This window comes from Camelina sativa, chromosome 14 (genome assembly GCF_000633955.1).
Source record: "Camelina sativa cultivar DH55 chromosome 14, Cs, whole genome shotgun sequence".
In the NCBI taxonomy this organism is placed as follows: Eukaryota; Viridiplantae; Streptophyta; class Magnoliopsida; order Brassicales; family Brassicaceae; genus Camelina; species Camelina sativa.
Window position 1 is genome coordinate 15,052,830 of NC_025698.1, and position 11,559 is coordinate 15,064,388.

At 35.8% G+C, this 11,559-nt stretch overlaps 3 protein-coding genes and 1 pseudogene across 5 annotated transcripts in view; 2 read left to right on the top strand and 2 right to left on the bottom strand.

Annotated features, from left to right (window-relative positions):
* The window catches only part of LOC104741551 (GDSL esterase/lipase At1g29660), a 2,336-nt gene extending 1,424 nt beyond the window's left edge, over nucleotides 1–912 (top strand). The window contains exons 4-5 of the mRNA XM_010462435.2: nucleotides 110–365; nucleotides 465–912. Coding sequence (XP_010460737.1) covers nucleotides 110–365; nucleotides 465–688 — 480 coding nt within the window. The 3' untranslated portion in view covers nucleotides 689–912. The remainder of the gene's footprint in view (nucleotides 1–109; nucleotides 366–464) is intronic.
* LOC104741554 lies at nucleotides 5,779–7,774 on the top strand (annotated as a pseudogene).
* Nucleotides 7,736–8,886, bottom strand: LOC104741552 (oil body-associated protein 2C-like). The gene is made up of 3 exons (XM_010462436.2): nucleotides 8,582–8,886; nucleotides 8,301–8,498; nucleotides 7,736–8,092 (listed from the first exon to the last, which is right to left on the bottom strand). The coding sequence occupies exons 1-3, from the start codon at nucleotides 8,838–8,840 to the stop codon at nucleotides 7,836–7,838; spliced, it is 714 nt and encodes a 237-aa protein (XP_010460738.1). The 5' UTR covers nucleotides 8,841–8,886; the 3' UTR covers nucleotides 7,736–7,835.
* The window catches only part of LOC104743615 (MACPF domain-containing protein CAD1-like), a 12,430-nt gene continuing 9,816 nt past the window's right edge, over nucleotides 8,946–11,559 (bottom strand). Inside the window, exons 1-5 of one of the 3 annotated variants that reach the window (XM_019236209.1) lie at nucleotides 10,986–11,243; nucleotides 10,488–10,683; nucleotides 10,196–10,379; nucleotides 9,946–10,100; nucleotides 8,990–9,870 (exon numbers count right to left, since the gene is read on the bottom strand). In XM_019236209.1, the coding sequence (XP_019091754.1) occupies nucleotides 9,232–9,870; nucleotides 9,946–10,100; nucleotides 10,196–10,379; nucleotides 10,488–10,683; nucleotides 10,986–11,224 (1,413 nt within the window). In that variant the 5' untranslated portion in view covers nucleotides 11,225–11,243 and the 3' untranslated portion in view covers nucleotides 8,990–9,231. Of the gene's footprint in view, nucleotides 9,871–9,945; nucleotides 10,101–10,195; nucleotides 10,380–10,487; nucleotides 10,684–10,985; nucleotides 11,244–11,559 lie in introns of those variants that run through there. The other 2 variants (XM_019236208.1, XM_019236207.1) reach the window with 2 other exon arrangements.

Consider the following 11,559-nt stretch of genomic DNA (forward strand, 5'->3'; position numbering starts at 1 on the left):
TTTTTTTTTTTTTTTTTTTTTTTGTATCCTATATTTGATGTTATGATCTTTAGGAGTAATTTAATATCCTTAATTTCTCAATCTTTCTTTGTTGTATGTGTTTATGAAGGCACTATACAGCTATGGAGCTAGAAAATTTGCATTGGTAGGAGTAGGAGCCATTGGATGTAGCCCGAATGAACTCGCACAGGGCAGCCCCGACGGAACAACTTGTGTGGAACGTATCAACTCGGCTAACCGAATCTTCAACAACAAGCTCAAGTCTTTGGTCCAGCAACTAAACAACGATCATTCCGATGCCAGGTTTACTTACATCAATGCATATGGCGTTTTCCAGGACATTATCGCCAATCCATCTGCCTATGGTATAGAGAAATATTCATGAATCTTGTTAACTCTAAAATAAATTGTATATTTTATTGTAATATATAACGATACACTGGATTAATGAATGTTTTTTTTAGGGTTTACGGTAACGAACGCTGCGTGTTGTGGAGTTGGAAGGAACGGAGGTCAGCTAACATGTTTACCAGGACAACCACCGTGCCCGAACCGAAATGAGTATGTGTTTTGGGACGCGTTTCATCCGTCGGATGCAGCAAACACGGTCATTGCACAAAGATCTTACAATGCACAATCGTCTTCCGACGTTTATCCGTATGATATCTCGCAACTGGCACAGCTTTGAAAGGACAGAGAATAGGAGAGTTCTTAAACAAATGTTATATGCTTTTCAGGTTATAAATTGAATTCTTGAAAATAATTCTGAAGTTATGTGTGTACCCAAATTGTTTTGCTTTATTAAAAGAAAAGTGATTTAAATTCTCTGAGTTACTTCCACAATGCTTTTTGTTTTTGTTTTTGTTTTTGTAATCGTGTATCCTCTTCGAGAAACTAAATTTAAATTTAAGATTTGAGCGAGGATTTATAATCACAAAACTATGAACACAATTTCGCTGAAAATGGATCTAGGCTAATCGTCATTAGTTTCAATACCCCTTGCAATACCAATATATCAACGAGACAACGATGAGTACAAGATGTAAGAAGAAGATATCAACGTTAAACTAATTTAACAACACTAAGACGTAATAAGAACGAGCGCATCTCTTCGTCACTTTCATTATGCATTTGGTAAACTTTTTTTTTTTTGGGTCAACTTGGTAAGTTTGTTAATTGATCCATCTCTACATACGTACGTATTACGTAATAGTACATTCTCTATCGGGCTAAACAAACCAAGTCCAACAATTACGAATCAAGCCCAATAGTTATCTATCATCACACTTGATTGCGATATCAATCTCAAAAACATGTAGTTAATACTTTTCATAATCCTCTTTTTTTTGGTCGCATATAATGTACCTTGTTGTTTCTCTTCCCGCTAGCAAACTAAACTTGTTTTATTATGCTTTTATGATTATGATTTGATAGTTGATAACTTGATACTAATGACCAAGACTGGACATTGGTCGTCTCTCTTTCAATTTTGGGATAGCTGTTACTCGATTAGACTTTTACGAGTAATAAAATATAAATACATGTATCTGATGTGGAACAAATGTATTCGAATGTATTTAAAAAAAAAATGCCTAGGTTACATTATTCGACTCTATATTCAAATCTGAATTCAAATATCTAGAATGAGAACTCAAGAAAGGTTAACGATTTATGACATTTTTTTTCTTTAATTACTATACAAAAAGAAATGCCTAAAATGATATTTTAATGATAGTTCAGGCCTTTTGTGATACTTTTCCCCATTAATTAGTATAAAAATTTCTCAAAAACATTGAATTCCTTACATAATCATATGTCTAAAGATATATATATATATATATATATATATATATATATATATATAGCCAAAAATTCAAAAAGTCAAAGCTAAAATCTATTTATTTTGATAACACAAATTCATAACATGTTATAAGTTGATTCAAAACCTAGAAAAAATGTATAATACATTTAGCAAAAGATTATAGGAAAAGATTATTCATTTGTCTATACATTTAACATTTATAGGAAAAGATTATACATTTGGCTTCATGAAATGCTTCTTGAGCAGTTTAATTTTACATTTGTCTATATTCATTTATAGGAAAAGATTATATATCCGATATTTGTGGATAATACGATCTCTCCTCCATGCTCACACGTTTTACTTATCAAACTAGTATCTAGTGAGCTAAGTAATTTTTAAAAGAAAGAAAAAAATATATGATTTGTTAATGACCAAAGTCTCACAACAACAACATTTTCATTAACGACGAATAGATTCGTCTTTAGATGTATAGAATGATTTAGACTGCAAATGGTTGCATTTTTCAACCATGTTGAATATACTTTTTAATTTTGTTCATCCAAAAATTCACCGTTTGATATTAAAAAGTTTTCATCCCAAAATTTATTGGGACCCACCTAAAGCTAGGAAATAGCACTTTTGACTGAAAATGGTTCAATCTCAAATTAGGATAATAAAAGATGAACAAGATGAAAAAAAATAAATCTATTTTATTCTTTTAATTATATTATTTTATTGACATGTTTTAATTAATATTCTTGGCTTAAAAAATATATATCGATGGCTTAAAATTAAGCAAATAATATTAATACCTTACCAACATTATCGAGTTTCCTTTTTTAATGGCTCTTTATGAAAAGCTTTAACCAATTAAATTATAGTTTTAAATTATTATTTTTCTGAAAAAATGCAACAAACGGATAACAAATTCTATTTACTTTTTTTCAATATTTTATGTTTAGAAAATGATGTGCAAAATCAGTTCAATTTATACTATTAAAAATAATTCCTATTTTTATTGATTAAAAGCAAGACTAATATTGAGCATTTTGCCCAACAGCACAGACTTGATTCAAATCAAGCTTTTTTCCTGCTCATCCAATATGATTGGAATGAAGATGCTATTTCTGATGACTTGAACAGAGCAACATCCATCATCAATGCATTTGTGCCTGAGATGCAAGATGGGGATGAAGGTGCTTCTCATAATGAGCTTGGTGCTCCTCAGAATGAGCTTGGCGCTCCTGCGAATGAGCTTGGTGCTCCTGAGAATGAGCTTGATGCTCCTGAGAATGAGAATGAGTCTGAGTCTGAAGATGCTCCTCAGAATGAGTCTAAGTCTGAAGATGCTTCTGAGAATGAGTCTGAGTCTGAAGATGAGCTTGCGAATGGAGTTCAAGATGAGCTTGCAAATGAGCCTCAGGATGGAGTTGAAGATGAAGCTGATCATGTGGAAATAGACCTTGCGTTTTGCCTTGCTTGCAACGATGATACAAAGTTTGTTATCACTAACTGCAACCACTCTGTTTGCTCTAGGTGTTTAGCAGACTCCACCAAGGATGCTATTGAACAGAAGAATCTTCTCTTTAGCTGCCCTCACTGCGGTTTGTATTTGAACCAGAGCATGTTTTTGCCTGTGTTACCTGAAGATGTGCGTGGAGATTACATTAGATTGTTGCTGTCTGACTACACAACAAAAACTCATCATCTATGAAGAGGTTTGAACTTAGATACGAGAAACAAACTGCTCATTGGAACTGTGATTACCGCAACATGTGCAGTCCACCAAATGATTTTACTGAACCAAAAGTTTCAATCCTGGAAAATTAACCATCCACGACTTGTTAAGGCATTTGCCACCATCTACAAGCAAGCCAGGGATGGTCAAGATCCAACCACCACTAAATTTTGGTTCAAGTTTGCTTGGTCTTCTAGGGGTGACATATGGAAAGCTTGCTTTGATAGTGTCAAAGCCAAGTTTAAGATTTGAAAATTGAAGAGCAATTTTATTATTGAACCTTTTAGATGTCAATTTTGTTTACAAAAAAAAAAAAAGCAAGACTAATATCAGTTCCTCTAAATATATATACAACGCTCATCAAGATTTATCTTCCCAAAAAAAAAAATATTATGAGCTAAACACTTTTCTTTTGTTCAAAAACAATCGTAATGTCTGTTCCTATAATAGATTTTATTTTAAATTATATTTATTAAAATAAGAATTAATAATATATTAGTACTTTTAAGCATGTTTAATTTTAAATCTAAATATATATATATATATATTTAAATATTATTATAGATATATATTATTAATATAGAATATTTGTATTCAGCTATTCAACTTAATGATCATCATTATTTCTCTGCATTTTATTCATCTCATTCAGTTTATTCAGCTTATTTTGATTGTTCAGCTCATTTTTATTCAGCACATCATTATTAATTTCATTTAGCTAGTTCAATTTATTAATCACCATTTGGTAGTGACAATTGACATCGAAATTTTAAATTTGTTTAGAAATAGGAGAATATGGCTCATCACTTACACTATTATCCGTTGTATAATATGTTGAATCTGTTGAATACATCTTCATGGATAACTTTGTATATAGTGTATATTTATAAATATCCTCATAACAATTGACAGTGTGATATATTTTTTGGTAAATCTTAAATTTAACATTGGTTACTTGGTGTCTTGAATATCCCAAGATTCATTTTTTTATCTTTATTTATCAACATAGTATATGTCTGGGAACTTTATACTGGATCATAAAATAGAACAATAAACCACCAGCATGTATGTTCACATTTGAGTCGAATCCTTAATAAGTTATTGCCCAAAATTTCGTTGGCATCAGAAGAAAACTTAACCTGAAAACATGCAAATCATACAATATAGTCATAATTAAAATGTATAGTAACCTAAGCTAAGAGTTGCACCTACGATCTTTTTTTGTTTTTTTTTTTTTTTGTCCAAAGAACCTAAGATCTTAAATGGAAATAGTTGGGAGGGAACATATGGAAGCACCACCGGCCTTGTTCAGTTATGATACAATCAAAGTCGTTGATTTATTCACAAAGAATCCACTTTCATTTATTGCCCAAACCTAATTCCTCACCTGTTTTCTTTTCACCAATTCTTCTTCATTTCGAATAATTTGAGAGATATTTCAATTTAAGATATATATACATACTACGTCTACAACTAATGGGGTAATGGCACCAAAGCCACCAATAATACACGATTTTATTTCTCTTTCGTATGTATGTATGTATATATAAATATTTTAAGTGACGCATTTAATATCCAAATTATATGACAAAAGGTCGGAGTTTGGACGCCGAAAAAACTCTACAGCTGGTCAACTCTCAGTAGCACAAAGCTTTGTCAAACCTAGATACGACTTTTTCTTCAATCATATTTATATATATATTTTTTTTTTAATATAACCAGCTGCAAATTATCATTTTTTGTCTAAGATTTTTATAAATGATTTAGACAATTAGTTTCTTATAAATATTTATAATTTTAGGGGTAAATAAATATCAATGGTGCCATGGTGGGAAAAATTATTTATATTAGTATGGGTCATGACTGAAAAGAGCTTGGTTGAAGTATCGGTGTGAAATAAAGTCCTACTCTCTTCCAATATGTTTAACTTTGATAATTAAATTTTCAGTTTTTTTGTTTAGTTCTTCACAGTTCCTCATAAGTTCTACTTCCTTTTAATAATGATATGTAGTGTGTGATTACTGATTAGTGTCAATCCGGTTGTCGGCACTTACACATTTTATAAAATCGGATACAAAGCCCTTGATAAATCTTGATTTAGATTAATAAATGAGAAAAAAGTAAGTAGCGTTTTATTGGACCCACCAATCTTAAAGTGACTCGTCCTACAAAAATTAATTCTACCAAAATCACAAATATCTCTCTATATATACACCCACAACTTCATTGGACTTCTTCACATTCACTACTCTTTCCTTCCATTATCAAATATCTTTTTCCTACTTAAAAAGGTTTTGGTTTTGAAATGGAGAGTTACCTAAGAAAATGTTGTGTAGTGTTTGTTTTGTTGAGCTTCGGTTTTAGTGTAGTAAAAGCACAAGCACAAGCTCAAGTTCCATGTTTCTTCGTTTTTGGTGACTCTTTGGTTGACAATGGAAACAACAACGGTCTTGTTTCTTTTGCAAGAGCCAACTACTTCCCTTACGGTATCGATTTCGGCGGCCCCACCGGCCGTTTCTCCAACGGCAAGACCACCGTTGACGAGATCGGTATGCATACTTTGTTACAGTCTATCTTCACTTTATAACTACGTAGCTAATCACATAGTCTACGTGATTAGAATGTTAATAGTCATAATCTAACATGGTTTTGATATTTCTTGGTGATAAATGAAGCTGAGTTACTTGGATTTAATGGCTACATTCCTGCGTATAATTCTGTAAGTGGTCGGCAAATACTCTCCGGTGTTAACTACGCGTCAGCAGCTGCTGGAATCCGAGAAGAAACCGGTCGACAATTGGTAAATAGATCACAAAAACACTTTCTCTCAACTCTCTAAATTCATTCATTAAAAAGTTCTAATCATTGTATTCCTTTTTTTTTTTTTTTTTNCACGGTATCACAAGTTGTGCAGCTACTAGGAGACGAGACACGTGCAGCTGATTACCTCAAGAGATGTATTTACTCTGTTGGTTTAGGAAGCAACGATTATCTCAACAATTACTTCATGCCAACGTTTTACTCTTCTAGCAGACAGTTCACACCCGAACAATATGCCGACGATCTCATCAGTCGTTACAGCACTCAGCTTAATGTACGTTTTTTTTACTTATGGCTACTCTTATCCCTGTTTTTTTTTTCATTAGATTTTAATTGACACAAACTGTAAAAGGTTTGGCTTTCTCGAGTTGCCCATTTATTAGTGATGATAGTCATGTTTCTAGACGTCGGTTTGGTCCATCTCATGAAAATACGATTTTTGTTTTAATGAAAATATGTCCTTTTGCGTAGAGAATGACAAAATTAGTAATTTGTAGTACAAGTTAAAGTATCAGACCAATAAAGCCAATTCCAGTCTTAACTCGTATACAGTTTATAGTCTGCGCGGAGAATAAGTTTTTTCCAATTCCAATCTTGTGAGAACCTTTTTGGAAAAGAATCTAAAAAATGTGCAGTTAATTTTCTTTAATTTTGTAAAATTTGTATATCGGTATACTTACTAGTTTCACTATCATATATTTGGGGGTTTTGTGCAGGCACTATACAACTATGGGGCTCGAAAGTTTGCATTGAGCGGAGTTGGAGCAGTCGGTTGTAGTCCAAATGCGCTCGCGGGGAGCCGTGATGGTAGGACTTGCGTTGAACGCATCAACTCAGCAAACCAAATCTTCAACAACAAGCTCAAATCGCTCGTTGATCAGCTTAACAACAATCATCCTGATGCAAAGTTCATCTACATCAATGCTTATGGCATTTTCCAGGACATGATCACAAACCCCGCTAGATTTGGTATGTATACACACACACAAGCATTGTACTTTTTTGAATGTTAAAGAAACAAAACTTTGATATTGGTTTGGTCGGAAATGCTTTTTGAATTCAGGGTTTAGGGTGACGAACGCTGGATGTTGCGGTATCGGGAGAAACGCTGGTCAGATCACATGTTTACCGGGACAAAGACCGTGTAACAACCGAAACGCGTATGTGTTCTGGGACTCATTTCACCCAACTGAAGCTGCAAATGTGATTATCGCAAGGAGATCATACAACGCACAATCCCCTTCGGACGCTTACCCTATGGATATTTCAAGGTTGGCACAGCTTTGAAGAAACAGAGGAAAACTAAGAATTAAAGTTCCACAAACCAATATGTGTGATCTTGTTGTATACCGTACCACTTTTTTACTATCTTCTTGAAGTATTGAAATCGAGTAAAACATTATTATTCTATATACATTATACCACGATTTCCATATACTGGTTCATCACTAGTATATCATGAGAGGACATTGTTTAAGGAAATTGCGCATTACGGTTCATTTCGACAGTCATGATATCAAGTACAAAACACTTACCATGTTGCTTCCAGTAATCAGCCATCGGATTGATCCACTCCGGTTCAGCAATCTCCGCCCTTTTGTGCTTCAATTCATCTGTCGAAATGTTGTACTTCTCATCTCTTTTCTTCACCAACTCCGGCCTTAGTACCCCTTGCCCCGCCCCCTGAGGTGACATCATCAGTTCGGGTGCACCCATTGGTAACTTGTCACCTACAGAAACACACACAATAACCAATGATTGGTCTGACCAAACTAAACCGGACAAAATCAAACCCACTTCACCACTATAGATTTTGTGATTCTATTCAATGTTTAGTTGTTTTAACCGATTAATCAGGAGAACTTAATTGTTTAACCATACGATTAATAGAAACGGTTTAAGGTCTCGATATGGCCGATATTTAGACCAGACACATACCTCGGTCTATCTGCCAGGTGCACCAAAACTTTCCGTACGTTTTGGCCATGTTCTTGAGCTCCGGAGCAGCCACAACCTCAGGCAATCGTGGATAAGCCCACGAGCCTGACTTAACCTCGTAAGCATGAGAGTGCCAAAGCTTTTGCTCATCTTGAGGCAGACTTTCGTATAATCGGTCCGATATGACATATTCAATTCCTAAAAACAAAACTTTATTATACATTTTCAAAATTAGGCATTCGATGGAAGCGTAAAATAACGATATGAACAAGAAACAGTACCGATGAGAGGTGCATCCGAACGATCAGAGGCATATACGGCACACTGAAGGAACTCGTCGCTGACTCGGTGGACGTAGTGGTGAGTCTCTATTTGCCGGGACATGTCGCTACCATATATTGCAAACGTAGATACATGACAGTTCATCTGCTTCACTGGTAATCGCCTCTGCATGATCGTCGATCCAGCATCAATCACACGTGTTGAAAACGTCAACGGACCTCCAGGAGGCACCTGATCGTCGCCACCGCTCGAAGCCATTCTTGATTTTTCTTAACTTTGTTCCACTTTTGTTTTTTTTAAGTATTTGGTTTACTTTATATGTATAATCTTTTTCCAAGATTATTATGATACATGGCATGCAAATTTCATAGAAACGTGTCACTAAACGGCCGTACATCGACCATGTGTTGAGTCCAACTACAATGTACATTCCTCTGATTTAAATTAAAATCGTCTACAAAACCCAACCGGACAAAAATTCTGCCAAACCAAAACCAAACCAAACTAATGAAGAACCGAACCGAACCGAACCGAACGGTTCTCAAAAGCAACCGACACATGTACAAGAAAAGATTCGCTGTGCAAAGAATGCTAACGTGTGAAAAATATTTCCGGCCACCGGAAAAAAACAAGAACTCATCTAAATCTCTCAATAATTTAGCAACGAATACTTCACACGCAATACAATCTTACCCTTTTCAACGCCTAGCTTTGCTCCAGTGACAAGCCAATGTCCAGGCAAATCTTGTGGTCCTTTCAACATCTCTGATGAATCCACGATCTTGGCCAGTTTCCCTGACTGTCCTGACGACACGTCCTCTCTCTTTTCCTCAGTCGAACTCGATGTAGATGGACCTCCTGGTTCAAGTCTCCCTGAGGAAGCAACCGGAGTGTGGTCCCAAACGGATCGTCTTATTGTACAACCGGGGACTTTAGAGAAGAGTAACTTCAAATGCAAAACGTTTTTTGATCCGAATTCCCAAACTCCGAGCTGTGCTCCGGTGACAATGTGAACGCCCGAGAGATCGCCGATGTGGGTCTCAGTGTGTTCTATAGGCGAGGTGCTTACGTGGGAGAAGTTCTTCCATTTAATTGGTTCGAACCAGCGGCTATCTTGCTCCTCTGGTCCTTGCCATTTTGGTGCACCTATTGGCACGTGAGAGTCCCAATGTGGCTGAAGGATTTTGGGGAGAGAGACTAAGTGTTGTAAATGAATAGAAAGACGGTTTTGCTTGCTTCCTTCTAAGCAAAGCCTGAGACCTGTCACCGGTTTACGCCCAACCGTTACCTGAAAATACCATATGCTTAGTTCATCCATAAACCGAACGATAACCAAACAAGTGACTTGGTCGCTCAGAGTTACCTGATCAGCGCTGATGAATAGTTTGGGACCCATTAAGCTGAAATGAAGAGAAGGACACACAGGTTCTTTACGTTGGAGGTTACTCTGTTCAGGAGCCCAAGCTCGAGCTATTTGGAAATCCAAGAAGTACTGTAAATCTTCAATAGGAGGCTTATCTGGTAAAGAACATCAAGAGTTTTGTTATGTTTATGAAAGTGTAAACAGGTGGTTACGAACATTACTAAGTTCAATTTTTTAGATAGAAACTCACATTCCAAGTAAAGTTCAATAGCACGAGTCAAATGCCGTAGACCAGGCACACCCTCGAGCAGAGAAACAATAGGAGTAAAAGTCATGTTGATAATGTCTGGAGCTGCTGGTACTGTCTCAGACCATCGAGCATGGCTTTGCTCAAGATCGTCGCCTCCTCTTCGCCTAAATATTACTGTGATATCCTACAGGAGAGAGCTTTTTCAGCTAAAACCTTCGTTTTACCATAGTTAGAGGGAATGAATTTTGATAAACCAGAGTAATCTGGCCATGGCCTGTGACGTCTTACTAACCTTGTCTTTGTATTTTAAAGGGCCAGTAATAGATTGACTCTCTGCTTCATGAAACCTGTGCTCCATCATGTCATTCACGTAGTTTTCGATTTCAGATACCGGTAAAGGAGAAGACTGATGTTGTCTAATGTAAACTACGTCTCTTCCACCAATGGTCACGGAAGTTACAATATGTGTGCCGTAATTTTCAATAAAGCTGCACCAAATGAGTAAATGGGGAAACCACATAAGAATTATGAAATGTCATCAAGAATCACATCAAGTGTAGCTTTCACACTCAGCAAAACTTCCTCTTCACCATAATTCTTAAATCTTTTCTTTCATTTGGCCACAGAAACGATGTATTCGGTCAAGACAACAAGAGGAAACTGACTGACTCTAAATTAGTTCTTAAACATTCCACCAGTGTGAACCTTAACAGATTATAAACATCTAGACGAGGGAGACCAGAACATACAGAACAGCAGAAAATACGGTGTATTAAAGAGAGGAATATACCTAGCTAAGGAAGCGGGATCCCATGAGGAAGGAACAGCGCGTCTGATCTCGTTGCGCAAAACCAATGTAAGCTTTGCCAATTTGACTTCATAAAGAGGTATAAAATATCCAACCAGTGCAAGAGATTTTGTGGATGCTGCATCGACTTGCCAAGAACCCGTGTAATTGAACATCGCGTTAAAGCATCCTAGTGGAATGTTCCCTTTTACACCTGCTCTCTCATTGAAATATTCAGCCATCTGCCAAAAAAAAGTATATCTAATGAATAACCAGAAAGCAAGACAGTATTTTTTCCACTGAGACACCTAAACTTCAATACTCATTTTGACCCCCACAGACCAATCTTTAACAGAAAACCAAAAAAACCAAGAACACCAGTATAAGAAACAGTATTGATCAGCACAAAAACTCGATATAACTATATCTGTTCTAAAATTTCCTAAGCTACTGACTTAATCCAACTACAATTGCGTAAGTCAAGTGGAAGCTCGATAAGCTTCCATATTTAGAAAAGTCCACAGTTAATTAGGGTCCTATGAGCTAATGGTTCCACAAATCCACAGACGCACCTAAA

Bases quoted from the DNA above. Each gene is read 5' to 3' on its own strand.
- LOC104741552 (XM_010462436.2), bottom strand. From the start codon at position 8,840: ATGGCTTCGAGCGGTGGCGACGATCAGGTGCCTCCTGGAGGTCCGTTG. The intron at 8,499-8,581 runs GTACTGTTTCTT...TTTTGTTTTTAG, and splicing joins TTCGGATGCACCTCTCATCG to GAATTGAATATGTCATATCG. The intron at 8,093-8,300 runs GTATGTGTCTGG...GTGTTTCTGTAG, and splicing joins CACCTGGCAGATAGACCGAG to GTGACAAGTTACCAATGGGT.